The sequence below is a fragment of the Cimex lectularius genome, unplaced genomic scaffold (assembly GCF_000648675.2).
Source record: "Cimex lectularius strain Harlan isolate CLEC.00 unplaced genomic scaffold, Clec_2.1 scaffold201, whole genome shotgun sequence".
NCBI classification, from domain to species: Eukaryota; Metazoa; Arthropoda; class Insecta; order Hemiptera; family Cimicidae; genus Cimex; species Cimex lectularius.
In genome coordinates this window covers 397,908-413,609 of record NW_019392805.1, presented here as the reverse complement: position 1 = coordinate 413,609, position 15,702 = coordinate 397,908, and the positions used below count along the sequence as shown (strand labels likewise).

General features: G+C 33.0%; 1 protein-coding gene across 1 annotated transcript in view; it reads left to right on the top strand.

Annotated features, from left to right (window-relative positions):
• Nucleotides 1–9,569: 9,569 nt before the first annotated feature.
• The window catches only part of LOC106673164 (cytoplasmic dynein 2 heavy chain 1), a 61,694-nt gene continuing 55,561 nt past the window's right edge, over nt 9,570–15,702 (top strand). Inside the window, exons 1-3 of the mRNA XM_024228138.1 lie at nt 9,570–9,893; nt 14,204–14,346; nt 14,406–14,585. Coding sequence (XP_024083906.1) covers nt 9,851–9,893; nt 14,204–14,346; nt 14,406–14,585 — 366 coding nt within the window. The 5' untranslated portion in view covers nt 9,570–9,850. The remainder of the gene's footprint in view (nt 9,894–14,203; nt 14,347–14,405; nt 14,586–15,702) is intronic.

Here is a 15,702-nt window from a genome sequence, read left to right as displayed (position 1 = left end):
CTGTCCAGGTATTTTCTCAAATTCTTTCTTGAAGGAAAGTAATGACTTCCACGACGTCTCTTTAAAAAGTGAAAAATGTTACACCACAGCAAAGAAATGTAATAAATTACTGGAATTTTTGAGGGGGTTTTCGTGTTCAAACATTCCATGGAACCACAGAAAGAAGAGCATATTCAGCTAAGCTAAGTTCAGTCACAACCTTGATGAACGTTTTCAAATTCATCTGTTAAATTCGTCCAAAATATTTTTAAAAATTCGATTCAAATTTCCTTAAAAGGACGGTTTCCTAGGCAAAAAGATAATTTCTATAAAAGAAACCGTTATACTCATATATAGGTGAGTACAAAATTTTAAAATTTCAAAAATAAAACGAAGACAAAATACTAAACCTAGTTTAAGTTAATTGAAAAGTGCTTTTAACATAAAAATGTTACAAAAGTAAACAAAACAAAAATATTAAAACTACCTCCTGGCTAGTAGAATATTCCAGCTAATAATTAATCTTAATAGGGAAAAAAATAAATATACAGTTTTCTTGAAAGCTGTTTGAAATCACTTTTTGTTCTTGAGAAAAAAATAACAGACAGCTGAATTTTAAAAACTACTATTTTGTCTTTTCTTCCTTTGTTTCTAGATTTTTTTTTTATCATATGGCTAATCATGTTAAAAAATAGAACAAAAATAAAAATAGCAGTAAAGCTTTTAAATTCGGCAAGGTTTAATTCTTGAGAACAAAAAAAGATTTTTAAGTAGCTTTCAAGAGATTTTAAGGAGATTCGTTGAGAAATTAATGATTTTGTAAATCTAAGTTTGCAACATTTTTTCTTTTTTAATTTTTAAATGTACAGTTAAGCTCTTAGTTATCAATGAAATAAAATGTGTAAAAAAAATTGAATTACGACTAATCGTAAAATGCAAATGCAAAAGTTTTTAAGTTTAAGCGTGAAAATGTACAACTTATTAACTAAACTCACCCCTAAATAAATAACACCGAATTTCAAATTCCAAAGGAAATGAAATTTCCTAGAGAAGAGGAACGTTGAAACCAAATCACATGCTTATAAAAGAAAGTCCTCGATCTTAGCTCTCCTCCCTCAGTAGCTTAAAACAAAAAAAAAGAAGTTAGGTTTTTTAATAAAAATTGTCAAAACGTTCAATATTTTTAGGCTTTGAAACAAGAAAGCTATAGTAAGATAAAGCAAAGAAATAAAATATAGCAAAAATTACTTTGGGCAGTGTAATTTTATGAAGAATTATAATAAATCCTTAAGAAAATATAGATTTTTTTTCATTTATCCTTGTCTAATGCAAATTAAATAACGAACATTTCTCATGAAATAAATATTTGTTTTCTATAGTTGATAATCTCAATAAATTAGGATAAAGACTGAAAAATTATCCTCCAGGTCCTAGACCAACAGATTTTTTACAAATTAAATCATATGTTTTTAAAATTGAATACTGTCACAAAAAGTAGAAAGATTTTATGTGAAGATTAAAACGAAAATTATTAAGATTGAAAATACCACAGGAGATAAATGACCATAATTGCAATATTAAATGGTTTTATAGCTTAAACAACATGAAAAATTTCTTTTAGACCTTATTAAACTTAAAGGTTTTTGTTAAAAAAAAAAATTTACACTTTACAAGGGGGGGGGGAAATGACCTAGACTTGAAACTTGAAAAACAGCCGAGTAAAAATTTGATATTTAAAAAAAAAGAGAACAATTGAATTTTTAAACATTATGATTTTACAGTTTCATCTGAAAACTGTTTAATGAAAAAAAATCCACAATATATAAGTTTTATGACTTGAAAATGCACCAGGATCGTAGAAATGTTGCAAAATCAAAATTTTATTTTATTTAAATTTTTTTATTAATTGCAGAAAAAACTATCCTATCACGTTTCTAAAATGTTAACAATTAAATTTTTAAAAATTTCGATTTTACAGTTTCATCTGAAAAAGGTAAAAAAATTAAATTTTCCACAATATATGTTTCATGACTTCAAAACGGCCCTGGATGGTACAAATGTGGCGAAATCAAAATTTCATTTTATTAAAAACAAAAATTAATAACAGAAAAAACTATCCTATCAAGTTTTTAAAATGTTAACAATTGAATTTTTAAAAATTTTGATTTTACAGTTTCATCTGAAAAAGGTAAAAAAAATTAAATTTTCCACAATATATGTTTCATTACTTCAAAACGTCCCAGGATCGTAGAAATGTGGCAACATAAAAATTTCATTTTATTTAAAAAAATTATTAATAACAGAAAAACATAGCTCGACATTTGAGACATAAAAACCTTTGCAAACAGTGGCAGACAAAAATTTAATATTTAAAAGACAGCCCAGAGAGTAAACTTGAAAAACAGCTGAGTAAAAACTTGATATTTAAAAATAAAAGGGAACAATTGAATTTTTAAAAATTACGATTTTACAGTTTCCCTGAAAAGTTTTAATTTATAAAAAAAATTAAATTTTCCGAAATATGTGGTTAATGACTTGAAAATGGACCAGTATAGTAGAAATGTGGCAAAAACAAAATTTTATTTTATTTAGAAATTTTTATTAATTACAGAAAAAACTATCCTATCATCTTTTTAAAATGTTAACAATTGAATTTTCAAAAATTACGATTTTACAGTTTCCCCTGAAAAAGTTTTAATTTATAAAAAAAATTAAATTTTCCGAAATGTGTGTTTTATGACTTGAAAATGGACCAGTATCGTAGAAATGTGGCAAAAACCAAATTTTATTTTATTTAAAATTTTTTATTAATTATAGAAAAACTATCCTATCACGTTTTTAAAATGTTAACAATTAAATTTTTAAAAATTTCGATTTTACAGTTTCATCTGAAAATGGATAAAAAAAATTAAATTTTCCACAATATGTAAGTTTTATGACTTGAAAACGTCCCAGGATCGTAGAAATGTGGCAAAATCAAAATTTCGTTTTATTTTTAAAAAATTATTAATAACAAAAACTATCCTATCACGTTTTTAAAATGTTAACAATTGAATTTTTAAAAATTACGATTTTACTGTTTCACCTGAAAAAGTTTTAATTTAAAAAAATTTAAATTTTGCACAATATATCAGTTTAATGATTTGCAAACGGCCTAGGATCGTAGAAATGTGGTAAAATCAAAATTTTATCTTATTTAAAATTTTTTTATTAATTATAGAAAAACTATCCTATCACGTTTTTAAAATGTTAACAATTGAATTTTTAAAAATTACGATTTTACTGTTTCATCTGAAAAAAAGGATAATGAAAAAAAAAATCCACAGTATGTAAGTTTTATGAATTGAAAACGTCCCAGGATCGTAGAAATGTGGCAAAATCAAAATTTCATTTTATTTAAATAAATTATTAATAACAGAAAAACAGCTCGATATTTGAGACATAAAAACCTTTGCAAACAGTGGCAGACAAAAATTTAATATTTAAAAGACAGCCCAGAGAGTAAACTTGAAAAACAGCTGAGTAAAAATTTGATATTTAAAAATAAAAGGGAACAATTGAATTTTTAAAAATTACGATTTTACTGTTTCATCTGAAAAAGTTTTTATTTAAAAAAAAAAATTTCCCGCAATATGTAAGTTTTATGACGTGAAAACGGCCCAGGATCGTAGAAATGTAGCAAAATCAAAATTTCATTTTATTTAAAAAAAATTATTAATAACAGAAAAACATAGCTCGATATTTGAGACATTACTGACATACTGAGACTGTTACCTTTGCAAACAGTGGCAGACAAAAATTTAATATTAAAAGACAGCCCAGAAAGTAAACTTGAAAAACAGCTGTCAAAATTTGATATTTAAAAATAAAAGGGAACAATTGAATTTTTAAAAATTACGATTTTACAGTTTCCCCTGAAAAAGTTTTAATTTATAAAAAAAATTAAATTTTCCGAAATATGTGGTTTATGACTTGAAAATGGACCAGTATAGTACAATAGAAATGTGGCAAAAACAAAATTTTATTTTATTTAAAAAAATTTATTAATTACAGAAAAAACTATCCTATCACGTTTTTAAAATGTTAACAATTGAATTTTTAAAAATTACCGTTTTACAGTTTCATCTGAAAATGGTTAAAAAAAAAAAATTTCCACAATATATGTTTTATGACTTGCAAACGGCCCAGGATCGTACAAATGTGGCGAAATCAAAATTTTATTTTATTTAAAAATTTTTATTAATAACAGAAAAAACTATCCTTTCACGTTTTTAAAATGTTAACAATTGAATTTTTAAAAATTACGATTTTACTGTTTCATCTGAAAAAAGTTTAATGAAAAAAAAATCAACAATATATAAGTTTTATGACTTGAAAACGGCCCTGGATCGTAGAAATGTGGCAAAATCAACATTTCATTTTATTTAAAAAAATTATTAATAACAGAAGAACATAGCTCGATATTTGAGACATAAAAACCTTTGCAAACAATGGCGGACAAAAATTTCATATTTAAAAGACAGCCTATAGATTCATGGTGGGTTTATTGAATTGCTCAAACGCGTTTCGTCATCTTCAGTGGGGAACTGTTAACTTCCGTAACGCGTTTGAACAGTTCAACAAACGAGGGAGTGAAGACGGACCCTATGCCGGTACAGCAGTCCACCGACCCGCAGGCAGACCAACATCCCATCAATTCTAGCGCACATATTAATAAATTTATGCCAGTCTTTCCACATCACGAAGACTGTGCTAAATTTCTTAAGTTTTTTTTTTTAATTTATTCTGGGCAAATTTAATTTAAAAAGAATAATGCTTATCGACTAGTAAATTTTTTTCTACCATTCATAAGCCTAATAAATTATCTTTTTTATTTTATTTTTAGAGATTGATGATTAAAACTTAATTATAAGAAAATTAAAGTAAAAGGGGTTCGTTGAGTGATTAAACGTGAAAATTATGCTATCTGGCCGGATGAACGACCCATGACGAGGGGATTTGAAGGCAACAGGCCCTCACACCCTTTGTACCAGAAACTGCAAATTAGCCCTAAAACATGGTAAAAACAAAACTGGACAAATAAATTGAGGAACCTCACACCGGATTAATTCACCAGTTGTAAAACAATCAAAGGATTCAACATCTCATCCAGAAAAACAACGAGGGCCAGAAAATAGGCCTTTGAAAAAATAGGACAGACGTACTGTCTAGCCGCTTGGGAAAGGTCTAGGGAACCCCGAAAAATGAGCCAACAGCCTTAATTAAAGTTAGTGCACTTTCAGGGTGGGAGACCAGTCACCAGATCTCGGAAAAAAATTTATAGGAAAAAATGTCAAGTAACTGGAGCTAATTAAAATTTAAAACTATCGGGTTGTCCGGAAAATAATGCAGGATTTTAAGTTTTGATTAAAATAAATCTATATAAAATATTCTGTTTACGTTTACAGGATTACTCATTTGTATGAATGTCAACACTTATTAATCCTCTTCCAAATGATATTGTTTGTTTANGTATGGGAAATTATTTTGATTAAAGAACATTGCTTTAAAGTAACTAGTTTCTTTTTTTTTGTTTAATACCAAAATCCTGCATTATTTTCCGGACAACCCAATAAAATTGAAAATTTTCTATAAAAAAAATTAAAAACTTACCTATTTCTCCACTATAGACAGTTCAGCTTAATAAAACAATTTCACAATAAACAATTTTTTTTTAAATTACCCCACTTGCGAAATCAAGATGTCTTGACTTTGCAGTCTCGTTGCGGAATGACGCGCGTCACGACGAGAAGCAGGCTCTCAGACAGAAAACAAGTGAGCTTAGACAACTGGCAACTTGATCTATTTCACCAAACAGCCCAGTCTGGTAATACATATCAAAATTATACATTAAAAGCTATTTTTGAGCAGATTAATTGTCCGTTATTCAGTGGATTTCTAAGTTTATGTATTTTTTGAAAAGGAAAAACAAAAATCTTTATTATTTTTCCTGAGAAGCCATTTTCTACTGAGATTGAATTGGCAGGGGACAACTGGTTTTAAACCATATGACGATGGTCATTCCGATATTTATAATTTTTTTTTAAATTATAGAAATACGTAATAATAAAACTAATTTAAATGATCAACTATAGTTAAGCACAAATTTAATAATAAGTGCACAAAAAAAAAAATTAAATTAAACTCAAAATAGATTTCGATGGGAATAGGCCAGGAGTGTGTCTAAGTGGAGCTTAACTTATTAAAAACTTAAAACTTATTTTCCCGACGTTTCAAGTCAATATTGACCTTTTTTCTGACTTTCTGAGGTGAAAATGCATTTCTGCCAATGTGCCCCAGAAGCAGGGAAATTTTTTTTTTGTCTGGAGGGAATAGGGAACGTGCAGACGATCGTCCGAGAAACCTTGCGCGTCAAGCGATGGCGCGCCGATGGAATGAAACTTAAGAAAGGGATCGTGCTCACCCACACGTTTGAGGATTGGCCATACCCGATTTACGAACGGATATCGGTCTTGGGGCAAACGCCACGCAGGTGTCCAGTTTGTAAAGATTACTCAGTGTGTCGCTATGCCTTGGCCCCTTAGAAAGAGCGAGTAGCCATGGCACCCGAGATAAAGGCAGTCCACGGGTACGAGAGTGGGTTTTTGGGTACCCTATTCCGATATTTATGGGAAAAAGGAAAGGGTATTCCGATTAGAAAGGGTGTTAAAAAAAATACATAGCTATGATGAATACATAATGAATACACACTGTCAATGTTTATGAATATTTATCGAACATTTTCTTTACTGCTTCTTCCTTATTTTTACTTTTTAATAGTGAAGGGAGATAAGGGATTCACTGAACAAAACAAATTATGGAAAATTTGTATTTTCTAAGTTGGTCTTTTCTTTTGAGTGGTTTACGCCTCACTCACTCACCCACTCTCAATTCACTCTCTCATTCACCCAGCCAATCTCTCTCTCTCTCTCTTTCTCTCTCACTCTCTCTCTCTCTCTCACTTACACTCACTCAGCCACTCTCACTCTCACTCACTCACTCACTCACTCATACACACACTCTCAATCACCCACTCTCAATTCACTCTCTCATTCACCCAGCCAATCTCTCTCTCCGTTTCTCTCTCACTCTCTCTCTCACACACACACACTCACTCACACTCACTCAGCCACTCTCACTCTCACTCACTCACACACAACACACACACACACTCTCTCAGCCTCTCTCTCTCACTCACTCACACTCACTCTCACTCACACACCCTCTCTCTCTCTCTCTCTCTCTCTCTCTCTCTCTCTCTCTCTCTCTCTCTCTCTCTCTCTCTNAATATTAGTTTACATTCACTTTTACTTTTTTACATTTTGAAAAAAAAACTAGTGTAGTTGCCTTCTTTAATTTAAAGGTTATAAATTTATAATTAATTTTAGTTTTTTCATATGGACAAATTAGTATTTATCATTGTAAACTGTATTGCATGTTGTACTTTGTATATCTGAATGATCAAATAAGTAAATAAAATAACAGCCATGGTCATTGAACACGACCCCCTTCCTAAAGAGTACCAGTTAAGGCATCCTCAATTCATTATGATTCATCATAAAAAAATGTATTCAATTATAAAATATTTTCAAAGGCTGATGGAATACTTTCATAAATATTCCGCCATCGACCCTAAACACACTCATGCTGACTGTATACGCTTTATTTTACCAACAGCTCCTCACCACTCACACTAATAAATACTACTCTACACACTTAGGCAAAACACATAAAACAGATCTGTATACAATAAAAAAAATGTATTCTAAAAAGTGGAACAGGAGACACAGAAACTTACTACAATGCCTGAGAACCGTTCTCAAATCCGGCGGCATGCCTACACCATCTCTGTAAGGAACCAAGTCTTCAGACCTCCCCCAATTTTTTTAATGTCAATTATCAACTGTTTTCTTTGAGAAATAGAAATGTATACATTTATGTAGTTTTTAAGGGGACCACGGTGGCTGAGTTGTTAGATCGTCTGGTTCATATTTGCCATAATGGCATTTCTAGGTTTGAATCCTGGCATAACATGGTTTTTTAATTGATCATTATATGAAAAAAGAAAATTATTGTAAAATCGTTCCCTCTCTCTCACGAAACCATGTATGTCGGGAATTTCATTACTTATGGGGTTTCTTTTTTCAGCTGATTATTTTCATCTAAATGTCACTCCTGAATTTGTAAAATCCCACTATGAAATCGATGACTTGAACAAATTTCTCAATTCATCTAAAATCATGGCAATAATTGCTGTCAATGACAATGGTAACTTGAAGCTGTCTGAAAAGTTTTTCTTTAAGAATGTGATTTACACTTTTATAAAACTACATGACGAGTCAATCACAAATTATCTAAAAGACCTAACTCCAGGCGAAGCCACTGACTACTCGCTGTAGAAGGCCATAAAAAAATTAAAAGACCAATCGCCCAAATTCCTCCATTAAAAAAAGAGGATGGTACTTGGGCGAGAGATAGCAGAGAAAAAGCCGAATTGTTTGCTAGTTACCTTGCTGAAATCATCAAACCAAATGAAATCATCAATAGCAGCTTACTTGAAGTAACAACCACGCCACAGGAAGAAAATATAAAGCTAGTTTCACCTAAAGAAGTAGCACGAGAAATTAAAAATTTACCTGCTAAAAAGACTCCAGGATATGACCTTATCACTGGAAAAATACTAAAACAATTGCCAAAAAAGGGTATAGTTAAACTAACATACCTATTTAATGCTGCAATCAGACTAAAATATGTTCCCAGCATCTGGAAATTCGCAGAAGTCATTATGATCAAAAAAACAGGAAAACCGGCGAACGAGGTCAAATCATATAGACCAATATCGCTACTACCAACAGTGGCTAAACTCTTCGAAAAGTTATTATTAAAATGAATAAAACACATCGTTGAAAAAAAGAAAATCATTCCTGACCACCAATTTGGATTCAGAACAAGACACTCAACAATAGACCAAATTCACCGAGTAACGGANAAAAAGTAATTTTCACCTTTATGTAGATTTTTAAGGGGAGGTGGCTGAGTCGTTAAGGAGTCTGGCTCGAGAACGATTCTTAAATCCCGTAGCATGCCTACACCTTCTCTGTAAGGAGCCAAGGCATGACACACCTCTATTACGTGAGACACATTGAACAACCTTTCTCTGTATAAGGAGCACCTTATTATTATTATTCAAACTATGTACCCAATTCTATTTTGTACAAGACTTAAATTCTTAAACAAAATAAAATAAATATTATGATATTCTTTGAATTTTGAAGCAATGTCTTGGTTGGATTGGGGGAGATGTGAGATCGTTTGTTGGTATGTTTAAGAAAAATATTTTTGTACAGATTTTCTTTTTATAAGGACAAAATGTTTTTTTTCTTTCAAATTTTATCGTAGGGTTTTATCATCTCTAATCACCCTTAAATTTTTAACGCTTTTCCACTTTTATAAAAAAGGGGGGGGGGCTCTTTAATCATAAAGCCACTGACTTTTGTCTCGGAAGATGCACCGGTGGCCGACGGTGGCTGCCATTTTTACAAACGGTGGCCATGCAAGCCCAAATTATATTTCAACGGGTTTGGCAAAACTCAAAGCGTTAATCTATAAAATCTCGAAAAATAAAATAAAAATTTAAAAATCAATCCGAGGAAATTAAAAATTCTATTCACACTCGACGTCACCGTTGGCAACCGACTGTTTGGCCAAACAAAACAAAAACGGAAGAAATGCTCCGACCGACTTCGATCGCGAGTGTCTCAAATTGGCCCAGATGTCTCAAGTTGGATTAATTTATTTTTCATATTAATTTAATGAATTTCAACGAGAGACGATGGACGTCGACATAAGAAAAGATTACATCATAATTAGCGCCGGTAATTAATTTTTGTTTGAGTGACAAGTTTGAACAAATTGTTCTTTAACTTCTTATAAAATTGCATGAACATTTACTCTGTCGTATTTTACATCTGCCTGTGTAGTTTATAATTCATTTCAAAAAGCATCGTTCACTGTTCAATAGAAAATAAAATAGAAAACAATTCGTGTTGTCGAATGATTCGAATTTTCCATATAAATAAAATTTGACGTTTATTTTAGGGAATCTCGAAGAGTCCGCCATTCGTTTTATTAATTCTCTTTGTTTGTGACAAAACTACCTTCAACGTCAGTTTTAACATTTAAAAAAAATATATATAATTGATGTTTAGGTAATACAGTGTCATTTAAGGCTAAAAAGTCATAACTTGTAGGCCCGTTGTAAATATCAAGTTTTCAGACAAATTCCTGTTTAATAACAAAACTAGCTTCTTTTTTTTATATCCAGTTCTTTGTTTTACATAAACGAAGACTACACTCCCTATGTTATTAAGGTCGGGGTGTCCTGATATATGCCTCGTCTTCACGGATTCTAAGATCGGAGAAGGTGTGGCTTGTGTACAGCGGAAGAGTGTATCCGATAAACACAGAGGTGTGATGGGTCTACTGGTCACTGTCATCTGTGAAAACATCTACGCAATGTGGGCATATTCAATGATAAATTGTAGATTATGCAATGAGGAGGATTAAACATACACTCATGTTATCTTCGAATGCAAACAGCTCAATGGGGACATAACCTGGGATACAAAGAAAACCCAAGTAAAGGAATCGTAGCAACAATAGTCAATGAGCTAGTACTCTTTAAAAGAAGGATCGGATTGATAGGCTGAACTAAAGAACTAGGAAAGTGCAATAAGCCAGAAGGCTGCAGTGCTTTGGGAACACTAACTCCATCTCCTAGTCTTAACCCCACCTTCATCATCATCATGTACACCGCTGGGGTGTATGCGATCTAACACATCCTTACTAGTTCAATCTGGAAAGAACTTATCCTACCTCACGTGCACTGTGGGCCCTAAGGGACAAGATTATCTGTGGATCCTCTCGTGGTTTTGTTAGAAAGATATACTGAGTTGGAATCCCTTGGAAAATCAGTACTATTAGTCTGGGTAAATTGGACATGGGCTGGAATACGTGCAGATGAGAACGGCTCTCACTCCAGTCCATACTATCACGACCGACCCGCTGATGCTAAATGAACAATAAAGAATATGGTATAGAAAAGTTACACTGGGTCATCCAAGAAGCTCTTATATGTCAAGCCACTAGTAGGTGGTCCCCGGAGAATCTAAACTACAAAAGGATCATACTAAGGAGACTCAAAATTGGCCATATGACGTCGATACATACTTTTGTGCCAAAGCCCTTAGACTCGTGCAGTCCGGGGAGAAGCCGTCCTACCTACTGTGGGATCTAAGCTCTTCTCTTACTTTTATTCGAAAGATACAATGGGTTGGAACCCCTTAGAAAATTGGTAGCAGTTGTGTTGGGTAGCTGGACGTTTTGGACTGGAAGGAATGTGCAGACAAGGTGGCAAAAGCTCACACTACAGACCTTACTATTGTAATCGAACCTGCTGACCTTATATGAGCAATAAAGAATTCGATTAAGAAAGGTGGCAGCATCAGTGGACTGGGTTGTCCAAGAAGCTCTTACATGTTAAGAGCACGATTGGTAGGTGGCCCCTGAAGAATCTAAACTGTAAAAGGATCATCCTAACCAGACTCCGAATTGGCCAGACGAGGTTGACATAGGGAAATTACCTTTGGGCCAAAGCTCGCTTAAAAGCCCAGCATAGAAAGGTTGCACAATGAGTCCAACATAATTGAAGGGAGCCATTCCTTGGCTTCGTATAGGGAACAAGTAGGAATACCGCCTGATATAAGAATTATGTTAAATTACAAAAGTGAATATTTGGGTCCCCTATTCCAATTTCTGGAGAAAACAGGTAGTTCTGTACATATAGGTCTTTTGCTTACTATAGGTAATTTTATTGTACACATACTAAATTTAGTGTTAGATGTTTTAACTGTTTCATGAGAATGTATTTATATGCGTGAATGTGTATCTAGCACAAGAGTGTTGATGGAAGAATAATGTACTCCCTCGACCCTCAATCAAACTAGTTAATATAAGTACAGTTGCCTTCATGCATGATAAAGGTTGATTGAGGAATATCTTATATTCCATCACCCTATTTGAGTGAAAGGTATGTAAGTGGGAGGGAAGGTATTTAAGAATGAGTGATAAGAGTGTGTTTAGGTTAAAACTGGATGCTTTGGGGACTGAAATGACCTTGTAGTCAATTGCCTTTTGATCCTAACATCAATAGTGGTATGAATAAGACCAAGGTCTGAACTCGGGCCACCAAAGTGGGTAATTCTTGTGGCTTGCCACAAAAAATCTGTTAGGTTCTGCACATGTATGTACACAAGTGGGTGATCTGTAAGGATCAAATTACAGATTTATCACCCCACAGACCACAGGAGGAAATCAATTACAAAACAATTGGTGCCAAAGAAAACGAGACTCATATGCCATATAAGTCTATTATTTGGGACACTCATAAGTAATGATAAATCCTTCACTGATTCCAACAAGAAAGCCATGGTTTCCCAGAGACAACTCAATTTCTTCCGGTCTCAACTCAGTTTCTCAACTTCTTCTCCGTGCAAAAGACTAATAACCTAAGCAATTCGAAGGTGTATGAATTGATGTTTGTCGGTCAAAATGTGGGATATAAATTAAATTAAATTAATTAATCAACCTGAAATTTGATCTTTACCAATCATTTTGGTCTGCCTATCATCACTGGGTTGGTCTGCTAGGCACATTTAGGTATTACAAAAAGACCAACGCGGCATAGGCAGACCAAAATGATCAGGATGATATGAAAAAACTCACAATTTAAGTTGAATTTGAATTCCACAGTTTGTACAACAAAAGTCAATTCATATTCGTTTAAACTACTCCTGTTACTAATCTTATCCTCGCTGGGTAGGCAGACCAAAAGAATTATGAATAATTTAGAAATTATGCTATTGGCAATTAAAAATTTAAGCTAGGAAGCTTGTTTTAATTTAGTCATTACTGATCATTTTGGTCTGTCTGCCCAGTGAGGATAGGCAGATATGATAATACCGACCAAGTTTTGGGTTTATATTTAAGCTCTTTAAATGATTTACTATATTACATTTTTACTATATTTTACAAATAAACTTAATTGTTTGTAATGACTATTTCAAATAATACTTTATTTTAGGCACAAATTAGACATGTAAACTCAGAAATTATGCTAGGTTTCTTGGGAGTTTAAATTTACCCTGGCAGCTTATTTTAATTTTGTTGTTTCTGATCATTTTGGTATGCCTATTCCTCCGATGAAACTGGAGAAGTCACACAAAGTTTCTTTTAGCCATTAACAACATATGTATAAATATTAGGTAACTTTTTCAAATTGGACTTTCACCCCGAAGGGTTGTTACTTCCAAATGTGCTGGTCTATACCTGAGTGGAGTTCACCCCCCCCCCTATAAAAGAATCGCACAAATAAATACATTCACGCATTGCACTATTTCTGATTAGTCGATGGAGTAATAAGCTAATCTAAGTTAAGGTTGATGAACTACTTTCATAAATATTCCACCATTGACCCTAAACACACACACACACACACACACACACACACACACACACACACACACACACACACGCACGCACGCACGCACGCACGCACGCACGCACGCACACACACACACACACACAAACACACACGTGCGCGCACTGACTGTGTACGCTTTAGTTTACCATCTGCCCCTCACAACTCACACTAATAAATACATGCACTCAGCTGAAACACATAAAACAGATCTATATACAATAAAAATTTAAAAAACCCACGTATTCTAATAAGTGGAACAGCAGACACAGAAACTTACTACTATGCCCGACAACCGTTCTTAAATCAGGCAGTATGTCTACACCCTCTCTGTAACGAGGCCAAGGCATGACTTCAGACCTCTCCCAATTTTTTAATGTCCATTATCAACTGTTTTCTTTAAGAATGCAATTTATACATTTATGTAGTTTTTAAGGGGATCAGTGGCTGAGTCGTTAGGTCATCTGGTTTATATTTACCGTAATGGCATTTCTGTGTTTGAATCCTAGCATAACATGGTTTTTTAATTGATCATTACACGAAAAAAGAAAATTATTGTAATATTGTTTCCTCTCTCTCTTCATTACTTATTATATTATGCTTACCAATTTATGTTGTTTAAAACAGCATGGGATTTCTTTTTTTCAGCTAATTATTTTCATCTAAATGTCACTCCTGAATTTGTAAAATCCCACTATGAGATCGATGACTTGAACAAGTTTCTCGATTCATCTAAAATCATGGCGATAATTGCCGTCAACGACAATGGGAAATTGAAGCTGTCTGAAAAGGTAAACGACACAATAATACATTTTTACATTCTGTCTCCAAGGCGAATTTCAATTTTCAGACGATGCTATCTGACTGCCCAGTGAATACCGAAAACTTCTTCGCGTTTTTTAAAGTATATCCAGAAGTGATCACAGAAAAAAACTATCATCAGAATATTTTGGTGGCTTCTATGATGAGTGCACCATTGAAAACACTGTACTATTCATTGCAAAGATTGTATGCCCCTTTAATTTGCAACGTAAGTAAACAAAACTGTTATAAATATTTAGATTAGAAAAATTAGTCATTTTGCAACAGACTCCCCATTGTTGTAGGTTTTATTTGTTTCTTTTCCTTTTTTTTTTTGTATTACAAAAACTCAACACATAACACTGGGTTTTATTTTTAATTTGACTTTAAGAGTCATATTGACCCACCTGGATGGGCCATACCAGACTGACATATGAGCAAATTCTTGCCAAAGTCAAACAATAGAGATGGCCTTTATGGGGTACACGAGTATTTGTAAAATACATATTAATAGATATCAACTTAGTATCCCAAAGAATAAGGTGTAACCTGTAACCGCTTTTAAAGCACAGGTATGGTTATAATTAGCATTTAGCGGTGAATAATGTTTGGGTCTGTTTGTGATGGAATATCGAGTACCCACAAACACAACAAAGTAGTCTACTAGAATTACTGACGTAATAAATATCAAACCCGATGACTACCGGATTGTGTGAATGTATTTATTTGCATGGGTGGTTAAGTATGGACACCATCTATGGTAGAATATTGAATATTCAGACACATTAAAGTAGTCTGGGCTATTCGGTTTTATATATATACATAGTTGCAGTGTGATGGGGGGGGGGTAATTACTGATGTTATATCATAATTCTGATGACTACCAGATTGTGTGAATGTATTTATTTTCATGAGTGGTTAAGTATGGACATTGTCTGTAGTAGAATATCGAATACTCAGACACACAAGGGTAGTCTAGGTTATCCAGTTTTTTTTAAATGTATATATAGTTGCAGTCTGATAGTGGATAACCACTGCATAATGCAACCCTCATGACTCAATTGTGTGAATGTATTTATTTGCATGAGTGGTTAAGTGTGTGGAATATCAAGTACTTTTAAACACAACACAGCAGTCTAGGTTAATTAAATATATATGGACATGGCCTGTATGGTATACTGAGTACCCACAAACACACCAAAGTAGTCTAGGTTTAGTTCTATGTATATATATGCAGTGTGATAGGGGGTAGTCACTGGTTTAATATCAAAAAACCCTAGTGACTACCCAATTGTGTAAATGTATTTATCTGCATGAGTGGTTAAATGTGTATGAACACATACACA